At 38.7% G+C, this 22021-nt stretch overlaps 1 protein-coding gene and 1 non-coding gene across 2 annotated transcripts; both read left to right on the top strand.

Annotated features, from left to right (window-relative positions):
• The first annotated feature begins 224 nt into the window (after nucleotides 1-224).
• Nucleotides 225-4159, top strand: LOC141594124 (uncharacterized). The gene is made up of 2 exons (XM_074414342.1): nucleotides 225-3762; nucleotides 3864-4159. Exons 1-2 carry the CDS (start codon nucleotides 2853-2855, stop codon nucleotides 3896-3898), a joined length of 945 nt encoding a protein of 314 aa, XP_074270443.1. The 5' UTR covers nucleotides 225-2852; the 3' UTR covers nucleotides 3899-4159.
• An 11438-nt stretch (nucleotides 4160-15597) lies between these two features.
• Nucleotides 15598-15704, top strand: LOC141617972 (small nucleolar RNA R71). Its single transcript, XR_012531264.1, has one exon. It is a non-coding gene; the product is annotated as a small nucleolar RNA R71 (small nucleolar RNA).
• The last annotated feature ends 6317 nt before the right edge of the window (nucleotides 15705-22021 follow it).

Here is a 22021-nt window from a genome sequence, read left to right as displayed (position 1 = left end):
GCGATAATTAAATAATAAGTTTTGGGAAACGGGTTTTAGTTAATTAACTGTTAATTTACTAAAATTGTACTAATTGATTAATGTGATTAATATTAGTACGTAAATAATATGTGTAGTGGTACACGTATATTTACGGAGTGAATTGGACGAATTTATTATGGAAGCAATTAAACATGATACGATGTTTAAAATGAAAATTACACGGATTTGTGCGACAAATATAAAAACCAACATGGACCCGTATATGGTCATGTGGACCGTGTAAAATAAGTGTAATGGATGATTACTTACATAATCATTTTACCTTATTTTGTATACTACCATAATATATGTTTTATACTACATTTTGCATGTGATGTAAGATAAAAATATAAAACAAAAAATTGTCCACTAAAGACTCCTTCCACCCGCCACTTCCTTTCCCATTTCTACACTCTATATATTATTCACTTGTTCACTCCATCCTTCTTACACAATTCATCATACTTTGCATGTGAACAAAGCTCTTCCTTCTCTCTACAATAATTCCTCTCTAGTATACTATTATTACTAAGAATAGTTAGTAATATTACTAGTATTATTTTCAAGGGCACATATTAATAAGTTACTAGTTCTTACTTATTAATATTATTTGGGTTGTTCTTGGGTGCTACTTGGAGGAGACTTTCTAATTGAAGGTTATACAAGGAGGATCATCCACATATATTTAGCTCAAGAACAAATTAGTAAGGAGAACTAATTTGTGCCCATTTTACCTTATAATCAATGTAAGGAAATTGTTTTTCCTTATACTTTGTTTTTATGCTTTTATATTAGCATGCATGTTACATAGATCACATTAACATCAATTTATGAGATAAATTTATTTTATTAGAGAGTCTAATATGGATCTATGATCTTTCAAGTGGTATCAGAGCATAGGCTTGTAATTTGCATGTTGATTTTAAGCATTTTTATGAATTATGAGATAATTAGTAAAAACTCAAAAATTGTGTTAGAAGAGGTTTTGGCACGAAATTTTTGGGACATGCATACCTACTGATCTCAAAAGGTTTGTGGAATTTTTTGGTGATTTTTCAAGTAATTTTGCTAATTTTAATGTTTTTTGGTAGAAAACCGAGTCAAAATGTCGCATTTTAGTGAAAAATTGACTAAAATTAGTTAAATGTTGATTCGGTGCATGGCCTTTTTATGGCATTTCATGCATGTTTTCTACTGATTGTATGCAAAAGGTTGAAGGTTGGTTCGAAATTTTTGCATGTTTATTGATTTTTTGAGTAAAAAGTCGATAAAAGTCCAATTAATTAATCATAATTTCGAAATTTTTGATTCTGCCCATGATAAATTTATGTACATTTAGAAATATTATTTAAATGTCAAAAGTGATTTTGCATGTGTGTTTTCACTTTGTTTTGATGATTTATTGGTTTTAGTGGTTAAAAACCGATAAATATCGATCTTTTTCTTCACAAAATTTATCCGAAATTTTTGGGCAATTTTTATGACTTTTTGGTGTTCTTGGGAGTGTTCCAGAATACTAAAAATTTTTGTTTCAATTGTTTGGGTAATTTTTCAATTATTTTGGATTTTTACTTAAATATTATGATTTTTCCGATTTAATTAGCAAATTATCACCAAACCAAACTAATAATTTGTCATAAAATTAGTGAAGACTAATTTTGAGGTTCAAAACAGTTTGGACTATTAGTTTGGACTTAAATGAGATTTAAGAGTTAATTATTGATTTTTACATGTTAAAAATCGATTAAATCCACAAAACCGAGATGGATACCAATGAATGATAGGTAGGGCGATTTTGGCATCATATTTACAGCATTTTAAGCATATTTATTTAAGTTGAATGAATGATTGTCATTTATTTAAAGTATTTATCTTTTGTACCTAGTATGGCCTAGTTAATTTTTAATCGTTATTACCCGAAATGAATGGGAATATCGATTTGTTTGTAATTAAATACGATCTCGTATCGTCGGTTTGTAATTAATTAATAGTTTTATTCATTTTATTAATTAATGTATAATAGGAATAGCTATGTAATTCATTTGTAATAGTTATTTTACCGGCGTTTCCAAAAGACGGATTACAACGAAACGGAGTCTATTTTTGGAAGGTGTTCCAAATCCCACAAGGAAGAGCCACTTAAGGAATGAAGAGGCAAGGGACCAAGGAGTTGGTTTCCGAAATGTAATAGACTAGTTGTTTATTACTAGGAGGCCATACTAGGATTTATTCATATGCTTACATGTTTGCTTGTTTTATTTTCGCGCATGCCAAAATCGCCATTCACATGCATTTTATTTTTCGCGGTTGTCAATTCACGTCATTTACATTCGCTGAATTAATTCACTTATAAGGAATTTATGACTAAATTGACAAGATCTCTCACATAACTAAAATTGAGATTAGCCTTACCAATTAGTAACACCTATGAATCTCTTGTTCATTAGAGCCACGCTCGCCCTAGCGGGGTGTTCTCTTTTTACCTTGGGTAAGTAGGGTGGTAAGCGGTTATCACACGCCAAAATTGGTTGGACTCAACGGGATATAAGACGGTCTTGTGTTCCGGGGCTAGTAGATAAATTTGAGGAAATTTGTCGACCAAGAGTTCTAGAGGTAGAATTAGTCAACGTGACTTACCGAATTTACGCAATTATGGGATGTTTCGCCCAAGCGATGCTCATTTTTGTTTAATATTTGGGTCTTGGAATCATTTATATAATTAAGTGGGAGGTCATTATATAAATGTTAAAACTTGCTAAACATGTTTTTACAAGTAATTTTAAAACAATGAATGTTAATTTCCCTTTTTTGTTGTAGCATTTTAATTCGCAATGGCAACTTCATCAACTCCATCGACTACTTCACTAGGCAAAGATTCATGGCTAAGGTCCGTAATGGACAAATGTATTTTAAAAGATGACGGTAGTAACTTTCTTGAATGGGAATCCAACATCAAAAGTGCCGCGTTGTCCGACAATGTGCTCACTTACTTAACCGATGCTCCTCCTATCGAGCCCGGTGCAAGAGCTTCATCGGCGGTGCGGACCGCCTATGATGACTATGTGAGGATGTTGAATGATATCAAGAATGTGTTGATATGGTCAATATCGCCAAAGCTCAAGCCATCATGCATTTCTTTAAATGCTTACGAGATATTCACTCGTATGATCACTATGTTTTCACAAACACCTAAAGTCCGTCAATACGATGCGGCGGCACGCTTCTTTGAAGCTAAGCTTGAGAGGGGCCAAAAGGTTGGTCCCCATGTCCTTCAAATGGTCGAATATGTTGACATCCTAGAGCGTCTAGGGTGTAAGATTCCTAAAACTCTTGTGGTGGATCGTATCCTTCACTCACTTCCCACCAAGTTTGCCCACTTTAGGGTGCACTACAACATGAATGGTATGGATAAGAGTTACCATGAAATTCATGCACTCCTCACCCAAGCGGAGAGGGATATGGAGGCTAGTGGGAGTGAAAAGGGAGATGTTTTAACCATGAAGTTAAAGAACATGTCTCTTGGAGTCAAGAAAGGAAAAGGGAAACAAAAGTCCCAATTCAAGAAATCGTCAAAGAAAATTGACAAGGGAAAGGGGAAGGCCGTTGTGAATGGCAATCCCAAGGCAAAAAGTGTCAAGCTCTCCGAGGCCGAATGTTTCCATTGTAATGGGAAGGGGCATTATAGGAGGAGTTGTCCCAAATACTTGGAGGATCTCAAGGAAGGGCGTGTGACGCCTATTGGTATGATTTCCTCTCTCTATGTGATAGACGTTAATTATGCTTGTACTTCCACTTGGGTACTTGATACCGGATGTGGCTCTCACCTTTGTAACCATTTGCAGGGTATAAGGGACGTGCAAGCACTAGCAAAAGGTGATGTGGATCTCCGCATGGGCAATGGAGCTAGAGTAGCCGCCGTTGCCGTAGGGACCTATGTGCTCACTTTAGCTAGTGGTTTAGAGTTGTATTTAAATAAGTGTTATTTTGTACCAACTTTAACTAAGAACATCATCTCCATTTCCGCGTTAGACGCGGAAGGCTTTTGTTTTATGATCAAGGACAAGTGTTGTACTTTTTCTTTAAATGATGTGGTTTATGGCAAGGCCATTTCAATTGGAGGCATTTATGTTTTAAATGATGTTAATAACGTTTATCATATGGAAACTAAAAAGCTCAAAAAGGGTGATCCAAACGAATCCTACCTTTGGCATTGTCGTTTAGGCCACATAAACGAAAGACGCATTAAGAGACTTGCTTCATCAAAAGTGCTCAAACCATTTGGTTTCGAATCTTATGGTACATGCGAGTCTTGCCTTTTAGGCAAGATGACTCGTGCACCTTTTGCGGGAAAAGGGACACGAGCTAGTGAGGTTTTGGCTCTCATACACACGGATGTGTGTGGACCATTAACCATCACCGCTAGAGGAGGTTTTCACTACTTCATTACTTTTACTGATGACTTAAGTAGATATGGGTATGTCTACTTAATGAAGAACAAAAGTGAAGCCTTTGACAAGTTCAAAGAGTTTCAAAAGGAAGTAGAGAACCAATTGGATAAAAAGATAAAGACTCTACGGTCCGACCGTGGTGGTGAGTATCTAAATATTGAATTTGATTCACACCTAAAAGATTGTGGTATAGTATCACAATGGACTCCTCTAGCACACCGCAATTAAATGGTGTGGCCGAAAGGAGAAACCGAACTTTACTTGATATGGTTCGGTCAATGATGAGTCTAACCGAGCTTCCTAGTTCATTTTGGGGTTTTGCCCTCTTGTCTGCAGTATTTTCACTAAATCGAAGCCCGACTAAAGCGGCCGATAAGACTCCATATGAGATATGGACAGGGAGAGTCCCTCATTTGTCATTCATGCGTATTTGGGGTTGCGAAGCGTACGTTAAGATCAAGTCTGACAATAAGCTTGCACCTAGGTCTGACAAATGTCTTTTTGTAGGATATCCAAGGGAAACACGTGGCTATTACTTCTACAATAAACACGAGAACAAAGTGTTTGTGGCTCGTGATCTTTGTCTTCCTAGAAAAGGAATTTATTTCTAGGAGACAGAGTGGGAGAAAATTTGAGCTTGAAGAAGTTCGAGAGCCACAAACCGAGAATGAGGTAGAGGAGAACGTGGAGGAAAACATTCCCTCTTCCTCTGAAACGGTAATTATTCCTAGAAAGTCAAGTAGGATTTCTAATCCACCTGATCGCTACCTTGGTAACATCGAAGAGGATGGTGTTTTGTTACTTCTTGAAAGTAATGAACCCACTACCTACAAATCGGCCATGTCTAGTCCCGACTCCTCGCTTTGGCTAGAAGCCATGCGGTCCGAAATGGATTCCATGTACGAGAACCAAGTATGGGACTTGGTGGATTTACCTGAGGGAGTGCGACCTCTTCAGTGTAAATGGATATACAAAATTAAACTCGGCGTGGATAAACATGTGGATGTTTACAAAGCTAGATTGGTGGCAAAAGGTTTCACCCAAGTTCATGGCTTACACTATGACGAAACCTTCGCTCCAGTCGCTATGCTAAGGTCCATTAGAATAATCTTAGCGGTTGCCGCATTTCATGATTATGAGATTTGGCAAATGGATGTCAAAACCGCCTTTTTGAATGGGATTCTAGAAGAAGAGGTGTACATGATACAACCCGAAGGTTTTGTGGATACATCTAACCCTAAGAAGGTGTGTAAGCTCAAAAAGTCCATCTATGGTCTTAAGCAGGCATCTAGGAGTTGGAACCATCGCTTTGATCATGTCATTAAACAATACGGATTCACTAGAAGTGTGGAAGAACCGTGTTTATACATGAAGTTTAGTGGGAGTAAGGTTGTATTCCTTGTCCTATATGTGGATGACATATTGCTCATTGGGAATGACATTCCATCGCTCACTTCCGTTAAGGAGTGGCTAGGGAAACACTTCCAAATGAAGGACTTGGGAGAGGCACAACGAATCTTAGGTATCCAGATCTATAGGGATAGGTCCAAGAGGATACTAGCATTGAGTCAAGAAGCTTATATTGACAAAGTTCTTGACCGGTTCAATATGAAAGACTCCAAGAGAGGATTTCTACCTATGGGCCAAGGGATTACTTTGAGCAAGTCACGGTCTCCCTCTACCCCTAAGGAAATTGAACACATGAAGACCGTCCCTTATGCTTCCGTTGGGTCTATCATGTATGCTATGATTTGCACTCGTCCCGACGTTGCGTATGCCTTGAGCATGACAAGTCGGTATCAAGCCAAGCCTGGTGAGAGTCACTGGATAGCCGTAAAGAACATCCTTAAGTACTTGAGAAGAACTAAGGATTCGTTCTTAGTGTTTGGAGGAGAAAGCGAGTTGTGTGTAAGAGGTTACACAGACGCAAGTTTCCAAACCGATCGGGATGACATGAAATCCCAATCCGGCTACGTGTTTATGCTAAATGGAGGAGCTGTTTCTTTGGAAGAGCTTCAAGCAAAGTGTTCTGCGGATTCTACAACAGAGGTTTGAGTACCTTGCGGCGTACGAGGTGCGAAGGAAATTTGTTTGGATTAGGCAATTCATGGAGGGGCTAGGAGTAGTCCATTCCGGCAAAGATCCTATCACTCTATATTGTGATAACAGTGGTGCTATTTTTCAAGCCAAAGAGCCTAAGTCTAGTAACAAATCTAGACACATTGAAAGGAAATACCATGTAATTAGAGATTATGTGGAAAGGAAGGAAATTGACATTTGTAAGGTTGGGACAGGATGACAACATTCTTTGATCCTTTAACCAAGCCTTTATCAAAGGCCAAGCATGATGGTCATGTCGTCTCTATGGGATTGAGACGAGTACCAGATTTTCTTTAGATTATGGATATGTAATAATTGGATAGTGTATCTTTTATTATATATATGATAATCACATTCATTGTTTTCGTATTCATTCTTTTATGAATTTTTATTTAGTGTGACTAAATTTTAATACCTTGTTTATCTGAATAAGTTGTGGAGACAATGTTGAACACTATTCAAGTGAATAAGATGAACATTGTATTTTGTCCCTAGTCACTTAATGAGGTGACGTCTCGGAGTGACTAGATTGTGAGTCGATTGATGGTTGTTCAACACCATAAGGTCATATATGATGACTGGTCGATTACATAGGCGGAGTGTGTGACACTTTGCCGGACAGTGACCATTTAGAGAGTCCCTAAGTTCTATTATAGACGCCTGGTCGTGGCGGGGATCTCTAAGATGTTCTAATGAGTCGATTCTTTTTTTGGAGACTATTATACGAGCGGTGCGGGTTCCGAGTGACTTTGGTTTTTGTCCTAGGTCGTGCCGTGAAAGGAGGCCAAAAGGGCATTTACTAGGTCATGGTGAGCTGTATTGTGCAATAGGATAGATAGGGCATACAGGAATTGTCCACCCACGTTGGGTAACTATATCTCAAGGCCACTCGAGGAGTTAATGACTACAAATGCGTGGCCACGCTCGGAAATAATCTGTGAGAGATTTTTCCGGTCAGGTAGTCACACTCCCGATCGAGAAAACCACTCGCGATGTGTTCATGTGCAAGTGCGACTGTAAGACACCTTGCATTGAGTGGGAGATTAAAACGGACAAGAGAATTGGTAGCGCACACCTTGTGTCGGACAAGTGGGAGATTGTTGGAGTTAGTGTCCTCCACAATAGTGCGTTAACATAATAAATCTCATTAATAGAATATCATCAGATATTTAATTATTTGATCCTCGTCAGTTGATTAACGTAAATCGATAACGGTTGGCTGACTAGAGTTTGACGTTATTGTCGTGAGGCGGTGATCAATCGACCCCTTTCGGTCACACCTAAAGGAACGAACCCAAATTGATAACTAATTAATTGTATGAGATACAATTCATTTAGTCCCTTGATTTATAGATTAAGAGGTTAGTCGATTATTGTTAGAGAGATTTCGAGTTGCGAACTCGAGGAGCGGCAGTTATTATTTAATTATGCGATAATTAAATAATAAGTTTTGGGAAACGGGTTTTAGTTAATTAATGTTAATTTACTAAAATTGTACTAATTGATTAATGTGATTAATATTAGTACGTAAATAATATGTGTAGTGGTACACGTATATTTACGGAGTGAATTGGACGAATTTATTATGGAAGCAATTAAACATGATACGATGTTTAAAATGAAAATTACACGGATTTGTGCGACAAATATAAAAACCAACATGGACCCGTATATGGTCATGTGGACCGTGTAAAATAAGTGTAATGGATGATTACTTACATAATCATTTTACCTTATTTTGTATACTACCATAATATATGTTTTATACTACATTTTGCATGTGATGTAAGATAAAAATATAAAACAAAAAATTGTCCACTAAAGACTCCTTCCACCCGCCACTTCCTTTCCCATTTCTACACTCTATATATTATTCACTTGTTCACTCCATCCTTCTTACACAATTCATCATACTTTGCATGTGAACAAAGCTCTTCCTTCTCTCTACAATAATTCCTCTCTAGTATACTATTATTACTAAGAATAGTTAGTAATATTACTAGTATTATTTTCAAGGGCACATATTAATAAGTTACTAGTTCTTACTTATTAATATTATTTGGGTTGTTCTTGGGTGCTACTTGGAGGAGACTTTCTAATTGAAGGTTATACAAGGAGGATCATCCACATATATTTAGCTCAAGAACAAATTAGTAAGGAGAACTAATTTGTGCCCATTTTACCTTATAATCAATGTAAGGAAATTGTTTTTCCTTATACTTTGTTTTTATGCTTTTATATTAGCATGCATGTTACATAGATCACATTAACATCAATTTATGAGATAAATTTATTTTATTAGAGAGTCTAATATGGATCTATGATCTTTCACAATTAGCGGGTCTCACTCCGCCCCTTCAATTCACAACAAGACAACCATGAGGTAGGATGCCTTCTTGCAAGGCAAGGTGGGTCTTGCCAAAATGGCGACACATCCAAACATTAAGCACACAAAATCAAATAATGGATGCATCTACAAAAGGAATAGCCACTTTCTCATCAAGTGGCGGAGGCAACTAAAAGAGAACAAATTTAAGAGCATATAATCCGTCACAAATACTAGTTCAACAAATCACTAAAGCTAAGAGGATGGCACTAAATCACCTCCAAATGGTGTTAAACTAGACTACTTTCGTCCTCAATTTCCAAATTCTTTCGTCAAGAGCGATCGGATGGTGTGGAATGATGATCCCTATGATGCTAGTAGCATATGACATGACAAGTCTCGAATTCTCTAAAAAATTAAAGGTCATGGATTGTCCCAAGCTCGACAAAGTGGCTTGACAAAAAGGCTTTTTGGGAATGAAATGCTCAAATCGTTATAAACAAGGGTGGATATGACTAGTATTCAAAAATTGACCTCCTTCAACTTTCACATTTCAAAAATTAGAGATGGGGTTTGTCCCTTCCGTGCTAATGTCCTTTGCTTTCGCCAATCGCTTATTAAGCAACCGGTTAACCTCTAGACAATAGCTTTTCGGGGTGATAGTCACTCTGTCTCTGGGCGGTTGAATTCACAACCGTGTGGGGGCCCAATTCAATGGATCCCTCTCCAAAGCACATCGAAGTGGTACGCCTCCATCAAAACAACTAAAATTCTCAATATTTCAACATTTCATAACATTTGAGGTTTCCTTAGCAATAAATTACTTCCACATAACAAAATTCTTGAAATGAGCACTTCAAACTTATTGATAGAAAGTATTTTTGGGTTGCCTTACCACAAGGTCAATCAAGGTCACCTAGACAAGTTAACCAAGTCCAAATCGCATCACGGGGTTGGAATAGGGGACTCACATGCAAACCCTTGACTAGGCTTTAGGTCATGGGTCAAAAGACACTAGTATGACACAATCTAGGGTGTTTTACAACCATTCTAGTAGCCAAAGTCTTAAGTTGAAAAAGTATTTGTAATGGCTTAGTTGCTCTTGTCAAAGTTCTCAATTAGGCACTTTTTCAAAAGATTTCATCTAAATGCAACTATATGCCATGATGCAACTATTATATACATCCTAATGCAAGTGATTCTAACAACTAATATGTCATATAATCTAAATGCAAGTCCTAAGTTCACATTGTTATACCGCATCAATCAAAATAAAGCCACATAGTCATTAACATAAAGAGGAAAAAGGAGATTGGAAAGATCATACCATGCGGTCTTCATGATCCTCATGTCTCGGATGTGGCGTAGTCAATGAATGTGAACGAGGATAGAACAAACACAATATATACAACAATATATACATGACTACACTAAAAAGGAAATGAACATGTTTTTGGGTTTTTCAAATTTCAAATTTTTATGGTTTTTCGAAATTTTTCAATTTTTTTGGATTTTTGAATAAAATTTAAGTTAGAATTCCCCATCCCCACACTAATATGGGCATTATCCTCAATGGCCAAAATGATGGGAAATTATGCAACCATGATGCATGAATTCTATACTAAATGCAAGCTACACTAATCTATACTACATGATGCATGGTTTTTGTTTATGACGGAGAGGATAATTTAGATTACCTCCCGTTGTGTATGCATGTACTTCCCCAAACCGATTTAGACATTATTGCTAATGTCCTAAGGTTGGGTGTAGTTCATGCACACACTATGCAATGCATGAAACTAATTTTGTCATTTTGGATTTTAAAAGTGGGAAAAATAAAATGAGAACACCTCAATGGGGCCGAGGTGTTAGTCCTCAATGGTGCTAGGACTACTCCAACAATGATCAAGATAAATAAATAAAACAAAGAGAGAAATAGACAAACCTTAAGAGGGTAGGAGCCTCCAAAGCTTGTTAATCTTCCATCATATCATCACTATCATCATCTTCCTCACTAGAAGTGGACTCATCACCACTTTCTTATTCACTTTTTTGTTCACCTTTCTCATCATCCTCTTCTCCTTCTTCACTAGCTTCTTCATCAATGTTATTATCAACCTCTTCATTACCGACAACCTCATTATCACCCAGAACGACCCTAGATGCACTCGGAAAGAAGACTTCCCTATCCGCCCAACTAGGCAAGGGACATGAAGGATCAAGTAGTCCTTGCCTAGCTAAGTGAAGGAGGGGTGGATATTGGGCTAAGTAAGCATCTTTCCGATCCTCGAAGGCTTGCTTGTGCATCTCTTGCATAAGAAGAGTCAAATAATCATTTCTTGCTTCAACACCTTCGGGCTTGAACTCTTGGTACTCGAAAGGATAGGGTGGTGTGACAATGGAAGAGGAGGGCATTTCAATTTCACCCTTTTGTTGTCGGATAATGTACTCGACCTCTTTTGAAAGGGGAAGTAGATAGTTGGTCCGGTGGACACTTAAACGACAAATCTTCGAAGGCAAAGTAAAAGATCTAGCCTCACTAGTGAGCCATCCATACTTGGTGTCAAGAGGGTTATGGGTAACCCACTTGTACTTGGTTATCATAGTATTAATATCAATGAGATGACCACCCTCTTTCGCCTCATACTTGCTATCCTTGTTGAAGTTTGGATCAAAGTATTTAGCTAGAAGAGTGACTTGGCCTCCATTCACAATAACGGTGGTGCCTTTCTTCCCACAATCAATATTTAGCCATCTATCCACCAAAAGCCTTAGAGAGTTGAAAGGCTTGGTGAATTCCCTTCCAATGTTCAAAGCCGACTCAAGAAGAACAAAATCGAGTTTGGTGAAATGGTTGGTGTCTTTTCTTGCAATGATGGTGTTCCCTATGACCTTGTGCCACACTCTAATGCCCGGATGGTGGACTAATAGAGCGCGACTAGCATGAAAGTCCTCAAATTTCCTTCCGGAAATCGCCTCCCAAAGAGTGTCGGGGTCATACTTGCCAACATTCTTAAAATAACTCGGTGAATCACTAAGACCCAAATCTTTACCCATTTCCTCAAAGGAGATGCGCCTACTAACATTAGCTAGACGGAACTCGATGGTCTCCATAGTCTCAATCTTGTTAACTTTCAAAGAACTCAAAAATTCTAAGGTAAGGGAGGGGTATGTCAATTCTTTTGATTCAAACAATTTCTCCAACCCCATGGCTTTAAAGAAGGCTCTAGTTTGCTCAAGGACACCCAACTTATCTAAGGCATCTTCACAAATAAACTTGGTGGATAGAAATAATTTTCTAGCAAACTTGGCAAAAGTGTCCCTATGGGATTTGGAAATGAAAATTACCTCCGGATAATTCGAAAGTTGAGCAATTTCCGGAGTAGTAGATGTTGTTGCTTCCATGGGAGGTTGTTCTTGTTGCATTTCCAAGTTTGGGCTAGCTACCACCATAGCCAATGCTTTCTTTGCTTGAAGACTCTTTTGTCTTGATGAGAGTGCCTTTGCCTTTGGTGCCTTTGCCTTTGTTGCTTTTGTTGCTCCCTTTGTCCTTGCCATTGATGAATAAAACAAGAAAAGAGTGAAAAATCTTCAATTTCTAGTGCACCCAAATCGATTTAAAGATGAAAGGTTTCGCCTTTATGAATTCAAAAATCGACTGAAAGATTGAAGATTTTGTGCTTGGTTTTGATTTTTGTTGAAAGAGGAGTGATTGATTTGTTGTTAAAAGGATGTTTTGATTTGATTTTGGTGAATGTTGTTGAGGAATCTTGTTTTTGTAATGGAGAGGATGAGGGTTTTGGAGTTATGGGGTTTATGGGTAGTGTTATGAATGAAGGAATGAAGAAATGAATGTGGGAGGGGAGGGGGGGTTATAAAACCGGAAAAATTTGAAATACAGGGGGAAGACGGGCGGCTTTCCCTCGAGACGCCCGGATTCTACCTGTTCTGGGTTTCAAAAATCTCGCCTAAACACGGGCGGATTTGAACAAAGACGGGCGGATTTGAAAATCCGGGACGGGCGTCTTTCAGAGAAGACGGGCGGATTCCTTTACAGGGATTTTTCTTGTTTTTCTCAGCCAAGAAGACGGGCGTCTTTTTGAAGACGGGCGGATTTCAATGCAGGACGCCCGGATTCGTTGACAGTCAGAAATTTCAAAAATTCAGCTCATGATGGACGGGCGTCTTCTGCCCAATATGCCCGGATTGCCTGAAGACGGGCGGATTCTCCTGAAACCGCTTGGGTTCTGCCCCTTTTACCCGGATTCAGTTCCATCCGTGTACTTTGCATATCCCTTGTCATTTTTCATTCTTCTTCATATCTCGTGTTCTTCATTGTGGGGGCACTACTAAGGCATGGATAGCCTAGGCAATTGCTATCCCCACACTAAGCACTACACATCAATTGAAATTATTAGTCCCTCCCTCACTTCTCTCAAACATGATAATTATCTTGATCAAAGTATAGAAATCCAAAAATAACAAAAAATGCAACATAAGAATTGAAGTGCGAGTTAGGGAGTTAGAAATATTTACAAATGGTGGTTTAGGGAGGACTCCACCAAACTCTCATTCTTGATGAGATGTCAAGGGGGCATGTTCAAGGTGTTGTTGATGTTGCTCAACACCTTGAAAAAGTAATCAAAAGCTTGTTCATTGTCATGATAAAGGTCTTCAATAGACCTTGGCCCTTGTTGTCGGTCTTGATCGATGGCATTACCAATGTAGGGATTAAAAATCCCTTCAAATTCATCGTCCCAAAGACCACAAACTTCATTAAGTTGATCATTGAAAATCTCTTGATTTGATGGAGACAACTCTCCCATTTCCTTTTCTTGGCCAATAAGGCCATCTTCTTCATTGCTTGACTTTGGTGAGCTTTGCAAGCTCTCTTTATCACAATTCACTTGCTCTTTGAATGGAGCATCTTCAATTTTCTTCTTCCATTGGAGTTCCGACTTCTTCCTATCATCCTTTCGACTATAATGATCGATCATAAAACACGGTTCATGTAAACGGGGAGCTCTCATAGTCTTGTCAAGATTAAAAGTTATACTCTCATCTCCCACTTCTAGAGTGAGCTCACCATGTTTTACATCGATCACCGCACCCGCGGTGTGTAAGAAAGGTCTTCCTAGAATGATTGGAATGTTGGAATCTTCCTCCATATCAACAATGACAAAGTCCACCGGGATGAAAAACTTCCCAATTCGTACGGGAACATCTTCCCATATCCCTAATGGTGTCTTCGTCGATCTATCGGCCATTTGGAGTGTGATATTGGTGCATTTAAGCTCTCCCATCCCCAACCTTTTACTCACTGAGTACGGCATAACACTCACACTAGCCCCTAGATCACATAAGGCTTTGTTGATCGTGGTGTCGCCAATGGTACACGGTATTGAGAAGCTTCCCGGATCCTTTAGTTTTGGAGGTGAACTCCCTTGAAGTATTGCACTACTCACCTTAGTGAAGGCGATAGTCTCAAGCTTCTGGATCGACTTCTTCTTTGTGAGGATGTCTTTCATGTATTTCGCATAGGCCGGCACGTGATTGATTAATTCCGTGAAAGGAATTGAGACTTCCAAATTCTTCACAATTTCCATAAACTTTCCAAGTTGGTCATCAAATTTGGGCTTGGCTTGACGACTTGGAAAAGGAAGTCTAATCACAATGGGCTCCTTCTCCTTGACCTCGTCTTCATTTTTCTTTGAAATTTCTTCTTTTGATGATTCTCCATCCTTGGAGTTTTGCATAATTTCTTCCTTATCACTAGCTTCCACAACCTTATCTTCAACTTGCTTTTTCGGTGCTTCATACCTTGTACCACTTCTCAAGTGAATGGCACTAACCGTTTCATGTCTAGGGGGATTACTTTGAGGTGGTAATTGCCCCTTTTGTCTTTGTGAGCTTGAAGATGCTAGTTGAGTCAATTGGGTTTCCAACATTTTGGTGTGAGCTAGAATGTTGTTGATGGTGGTTTCCTTTGCTTGACTATCTTTTTGCATTTGAGTGAAAAATTCTTGTTGATTCTTTTGCATTTGGAGGACCGCTTTTTGAACATCAAAACCTTGGTCATTTTGTTGATTGTATGGATTTTGATTTTGGTAACCTTGGTTTTGGTTGTAAAAGGGTCTTTGATTTTGGTTTCTCATGGGAGGTGGGGTGTATGTTGTTTGAGGGTTTTGAACATTTTGGCTTTTGTATGAGAGATTTGGAGGGAATTTGGTGTTTTCATTGTAATAGTTGGAATAAGGGGTACCACTCTTGTATGCTTGGAAAGCATTCACTTGTTCATTTGTTCTCCTACATTCACTTTGGTCATGTCCCAAAGTTCCACAATTCTCACATATCCCACTTGGGATTGATTGAGATGCCGTCATGGCATTAACATGATGCTTTGGTGATTTTGAGGCTTCTTCAAGTCTAGCCATAGCTTTTTCAAACTTCAAATTGATTGTGTCAATGTGAGCACTAAGTTGAGCACCCAATTGAGTAACGGAGTCTACTTCATGCTTTCCTCCTCTATTAGCCTTGCGAGGTCTACTATATTGTGAGTTATGGACCGCCATTTCCTCAATTTTGTTCCAAGTTTGATTGTCATCAACTTCGGTGAACATTCCATTTGATCCCATGTTGAGAATGTTCCTTGAATCTTCATATAGACCGTTCCAAAATTGTTGTACCAAGAACCACTCGCTAAGTCCATGGTGAGGACATGAGCGACAAATTCCCTTGAACCGCTCCCAAGCTTCATACAAAGATTCTTCATCCCTTTGCTTAAAACCCGTAATTTGGGCTCTTAGCATGTTAGTCTTTTCCGGTGGGTAGAATTTTTTGTAGAAAGCTAGAGCCAACTTTTTCCAAGAATCAATTCCGAGAGTGGCCTTATCAAGGCCCTTCAACCATTGTTTCGCGGTGCCAATTAGAGAAAAAGGAAATAAGACCCATCGAATTTGGTCTTGAGTTACACCGGTTTGAGAAATCGCATCACAATAGTCACAAAAGGTTTCCATATGAGAATGAGGGTCTTCACTAGGCATCCCCTCAAATTGGCTCCTTTCGACTAATTGGATAAAGGCGGATTTAGCAATAAAATTTCCGGTCAAATGTTGTGGTATGGGAGTACCATTGGGTAGGTTCTCCTCGGTGGGTACGGAATGTGATGAAAACTTAGGCATTGTGGGTTGATTTTGTGTGGCATTTTGTGTTAGGTTCTCCTCACCTTCTCTTGCAAAAGGGTTGATGAACTCAATAGTTGGTTGAATATCTACAACGTCACTAATACCTCTCAAATTCCTCCTAGCAAGTCTTCTATTGGTTGTCAAAGTTCTTTCAATTTCTCGATCAAAAGGTAACAAATCACCTTGTGACCTTCTAGACATGCAAAATATCAAACAACTCGAAAATAATTAGAACAAACCTTGAGGAGTTTTACTTCCCCAAGGCAAAGAAAGACACAACTAATAACAATATAAGAAAATCTAAATCAAGTTAACACCGTCCCCGGCAACGGCGCCATTTTTGGTCGGACTAAAATCTTTTCGGTAACTTGTCGTTAGGAGCACCTAGACCAAAACACAATTTATAGCTTCACAAACAACTCTACAATAAGTAAAGAGGCAAGTAAAGGTCGGATCCCAAGGGACGGGAATTGAGATGAGATTTCTATTGAAACTAGTGGTGTCTTAGGGGTGTCACAATTTGGGTTGATGTAGAAGGTCACTAAACTAAATAGCAATGAAAGTAAATAAGCAAGATGAATTGAAAGGGTTGTAAAGAATTGATAAAAAGCACTAGGGTATCATGGGGTCATAGGGGATTCATGGGAATTGATCATACAAACATGCTCTCAAATTATAAGCAAGCAATTATTATTGTGATGGATTGAGTTGGGTTATATCTTACAATCCTAGGAAAGTTTGGGTCCCGGAGCCGAATCGATTAGATTGTACAACACCTACAAGTCGACTTAATCTTCCCTACTCAACAACATGCATGGTCTAATGAGGCTCGAGTTGCTTTATGTCTTACAAGTCTCATTGAAAAGATAGGTGATGGGTAAAAAATGCAAGGATTCATAGGCTCGCATTTCATCAAACATAACATGTGCATGAGTTGAGATCAAAACAAGCAAGCAAATAAACCATGAAAGCATATTAATTTAAGCATGAATCATTTCCCATGTTGGTTTCCCCTAATTACCCATTAACCCTAGCTAGGTGACTACTCACTAATTATCATGTTGATCATGCTAGCAAGGTTGTCAATCATACCAACAAAATGAAACATGATGAATAAATGAAAGTAATTAACAATAATTAAAAAGGGATTAAGAGAATTATACCTACTAATAATTCCAATAATAAAGCAAATAATCAAAGAAGTACTTGATGCTTGATTGAGAGGTTGTCAATCTCCCAATAATAACCCAAATAATCTTCAATTACCCAAAATAAAGGATGAACAAAGGAGAGATTAAGGAAATAAAACTTGTATTAAAACTTGACTAATTGTTGATTACAAAACTAAAGAGAGATTTGATTGATATTAACTACTCTAAGAATTGATAAGAAAAACATGCTCTTCTAATTAGACTAATGGGGTATTTATAGTGGAAATTAGGTGGATGCATTAGGGTTAACTAAGGGTTAAACTAGTAATTACACTTTTTAGATTTGAGCAGGGAAACGCCGGTATTTTTCGAAGAAAGGGCATCTTTCTTTGAAGCTTGAAGAAACGGATTTGTGCTGGACTGGAATCCGTGCGTCTTAGGCACGGGACGGCCGGATTCGTGAGTATCTGCACGGGTGTCTTTGGGAGAAGACGCACGTCTTCTGGGAGCTGCTGCCCGAGCGTCTTTGAAGGAAGACGCACTGATTGTGGTGCTGGGGACGGGCGGATTCAGGACAATCCGCACGGATTGCTCCTCAGTCTTGTTTCTTCTTATTTTCTTCCCTTTTCTTCATAAAATCCTTGGGGATTTCCTTGGGGATGCAAGGATCTTTCCTCAACATTGCTCATCTACTAAAATATGTACAAAGGCCTTCTAATCTTGTCTCTCCTTGATGCTTGGTCATTGAATTCAATCAATTTAGTCTCATTTTGCCATGAAAATGCAAGGTTTGCACTCCTTTCCCACCAAGGACACAAAACCTCAAAGAATATGCAAAACAAAGAACTAAAGACAATAAATGACCCAAATATGCACTAAAAAGCATGGGAACAAGGCTAATTCGGGGACTAAATATGCGCTAATTATGGTCACATCAAATATGGAGGACCATTTTGTCGTTTCTGTTATTACAGGCAAAGAGGGAGTGGGCATTGGAGATCCCAGTGATGGAGGTACGATGAAACTAAAGCTCACTGCCAAAGAAGATGCCAAAGACAAAGGCCGGAATAAAGAGAAGAAGAAAGTGAAGGCGTATGTGGATGCAACCTATTCTTCTTCAATTCATTCGAGTTCATGGAGAACAAAGAGAACGGTCCGCGATGCTGAAGGGGCCTCCTCCAGTCAGAAGCTCTCTTTTGGGCCATTAAAATGTTTTGGAAGATAAACGGGGAGCTGTCCCGTTGTAAAAAATTTTGTGATTTGATTATTTGCTAGACACTTTAATTGCTTTTTAGCCATTAGCGTAGTTAGTTTTAAATAGCGTAAGACCGAATATAGACTGCGTATTGTGAATTTGGTATTTTCAGGAAGTATTTTTTGTGTTTTTATGCAGGTTTGGGGAAGATATGCTACCATTGGGATACGTGCCAAAGGAAAAGGCCTCGATTGAATACCTTTTATACTCGATCGAGCAGATTGCCTAGGTAAAGCCTTCGATCGAGTAAATAACATTACTCGATCAAAATGTCCAATTTGAGGGGTCCTCGATCGAGTTGTCCTGTACTCGATCGAGAAGCATTGAGAAGCTAAAGTACTCAATCGAACAATCTAATGTCTTTGATCGAGTAGAATTCAAGGAAGAGAAGGGAGCCTTCGATCGAACAATTCGAAAGGTCTCGATCGACTGAAATGGCGAGGAAAGCTCTCGATCGAACACGAGTTGTTTCAGTAGCTGGATCCTCGATCGAACTCTTTTATGTTCGATCGAGTGAAGATGGTGGTCAAGGAAGCTCGATCGAGTCCCTGCTGAACTCGATCGAAGTGTGTTATTTGGAGTTTACTCGATCGAAGACCCTACTTGTTCGATCGAGTGGTTTGGCTGAAGATCTGCTTGATCGAGTGGAATAAAGTTCCTCGATCGAGAGGATTGCTATATAACACGGGATTTTTGTATCGTGTTAACTTATTTTAATATCTTACTTATGTTAATAAATATCTTCCCTATATAAGGGAAGACATAATTAGGTTTTAAGCACACTCTCTTATGCTCTTAATTACTCTTTAATCTCAGAAACTCTCTTAAGCATAATTTACTTTTCTCCTTTCGTACGTTGCTTTGTTCTCAATGCCGGATTCTAATACTTTGTAATCTTTCTTTCTCCTTTAATTTTATTTAATCTTATTTGCATTCTCTTAATCTCTATTCTTAATTAATGCTTTAATTATTGTTAATGATAGTTTATGGTATTTCATCTTTATCATTCTTATATCATGTCTCTTGTTAACTCTTTAATTGTTATTATTGCTTGTTTTACCAACAGCATGAGTAGCTAAATCCCTTTATGTTAGGATTAGGGGAGCCATGGTAGTGTATTAATGATTTCATAAATAGATTAGTTGGTTGATTGTGAGAACTGTTTTATAACAATATAATTGTAATCGTTTAGTTGAGTGCACGCTTCTAAATCAGTTAATTTGGTTAAATTCAGACTTAGATCGAGGGATTGGAATTAACAGACCTGTTATAAACAGTAAGACTACACTAATGAGGGCGGAAGTTAAGTTAATTGTATCTTAGGGCAGAAAGTGGACCGAGAGGACCTTTCCTATACCCTTCTCACATTAGACCGACTGAGCTATTTATGACTGAATTGGCTAATTACCATGGTTAACCGACTTCCTAACATTCTTCTCTTTATTCAATCACAACTTATTTCTCTTTACTATTTTTATTTATTATTCTCTTTTGCCTTAATCTCATTTAGTAGTTTGAAATCAAATCAAAACACCTAGTTTGTTACCCGACGGACTAGATTAGCAGATAGATATAATAGCCTCTCTGTGGATACGATACCCGACTTACCTCTACTATATTTATTAGTTGAGCCAGTTGGTTTATTTTTGATAGGTTGCGACAACCGTGTCAAATTTTGGCGCCGTTGCCGGGGAGGCAATTAGCCTATTTATATGTCTATTTTTCGTCTGTCTTAGTCTCAAGGGATTTTTAATTCCTTGAGGTTGTTCTTATAGTTTTTCTTTCTTAGTTTTGTGTATGCCCAGGTCTAACAGGTCAGAATTAGTACCAGCTGATCCTGAACCAGAGCGGACTTTTCGCTATAGACAAAGCTTATTGAGAGAGAATCGTCAAAAGGAAGTCTTGAGTACTTTTGACCCAGATCTTGAACATTTACTATTTGCAGAACCAGTCTTTGAAAGAATATACCTCTATTTCTACAGCCAAATATGTGAAGATGCCTAACATCGCGAGCCATTCCGAGCCTACAGCTACTTCCATTCCTAAAGGTTTCAACCTTGCAACAGAAGATGGGAATACATTCGATATTCGGCCAACTTATATCAATCTAGTTGAGAGAAATATGTATCTTGGAGTAGTTGGTGAGGACCCGAGGAAGCATATGGACGTCTTTACAGATTACTGTTCTACCATTCCCGTTACTAAAGGAGTGACGTAGGATAAGATTAAGGAGGTCCTATTTTCTTTCTCTCTAAGTGATGGAGCCCGAGAGTGGCTCACTGATCTTGATAGGACGCAGCTGGGATTACCAACTGGGAGACCTTGGCCCTAGCCTTTTACAAAATGTACTTTCCTCCGCAGAGAACTAACCAATTTAGAGGAAATATTACAAGTTTCAAGCAAACGCCGGATGAGAACTTGTACGAGGCGTGGGGTAGGTTCAAGAAACTGGTGCGGTTTGTCTCTCATCACGGTTTCGATCAGTGGTTTTTGTACAACCAATTCTATAATGAGTTGTATGACGACCACCGTGCTATTTTGGATGTTGCATCTAATGGTCGGTTCCAAAAGAATATTGATGATGAGAAAGGTTTGGGAATCATAGAAGAGATGGCTACCCATTGTGCTGAATATGGGAATCCTAGAGGTGGCATTAGAACGGTTTCTTCTGTTAATGGTGCAGTGGTGGCTCAGTTGAAGGCCATGAATGCCAGGTTTGACAAGTTTGAGTTACAGAACGCGGGAGATCAACAGACGGTTCACTTGTTGACTAGACAAGAAACCGTATCATATGAGAGATATGGAGGATATGACGGTCACACTGCTATAGACTGTCTAGCTGAGAAGGAGCAGGTTTATGCCTTTCAACAATATAGGCAAGGGGGCTCCTATTACAATAACCAAGCTGGAGTCCATCCTAACTTGAGATGGACTAGTCAAAATGTATTGAATCCTACATGTCCACCGCAGCAACAACAAGTCTATGTACCACCTTACAAAGCTCAACAACAAGGCTTTCAAAAGCCTCCATCTTTTCCACCGCCGCAACAAGGTGCCTCTTCTAGCGGCATAAGTGATGTAGCTGAGTTAAAGTCGATGATACAATTGTTGACCATTCAATTGCAGAAAAGTGACAAACAAAAAGATGCCTCTATCAAGTCACTTGAATCCTAAATTGCTCAACTCGCTACCAATCAAGCTTCACGGCAACCGGGTCATTTACCGTCCCAACCTGGCAAGAAACATCCTGAGACGGTAAATTTAATTAATCTGAGGAGTGGTCTTTCCTATGAAGAACCTAAAATGCCGTCTGAAATTGATAAATCAGACCCGGAAGTTGTAGTTTCTGAACATGAATAGTCGTCATCTGATGAATCATTGCTGAATCCGAAGAAAGTACTCAATCGACTGATATCTGGTGGTCAATCGAGGAGGAATTCTGAGAAGTCTTCGATCGAGAAGATGGAGATTCTCGATCGAATAAAGCCGAGAAAGGCGCTCTCGATCGAGTGCCTAAAAATGCTCGATCGAACAGA

The sequence above is a fragment of the Silene latifolia genome, chromosome 1 (assembly GCF_048544455.1).
Source record: "Silene latifolia isolate original U9 population chromosome 1, ASM4854445v1, whole genome shotgun sequence".
Classification (NCBI taxonomy): domain Eukaryota; kingdom Viridiplantae; phylum Streptophyta; class Magnoliopsida; order Caryophyllales; family Caryophyllaceae; genus Silene; species Silene latifolia.
The sequence above is the reverse complement of the archived record's forward strand: the minus strand, read 5'-3'. Positions and strand labels throughout refer to the sequence as shown.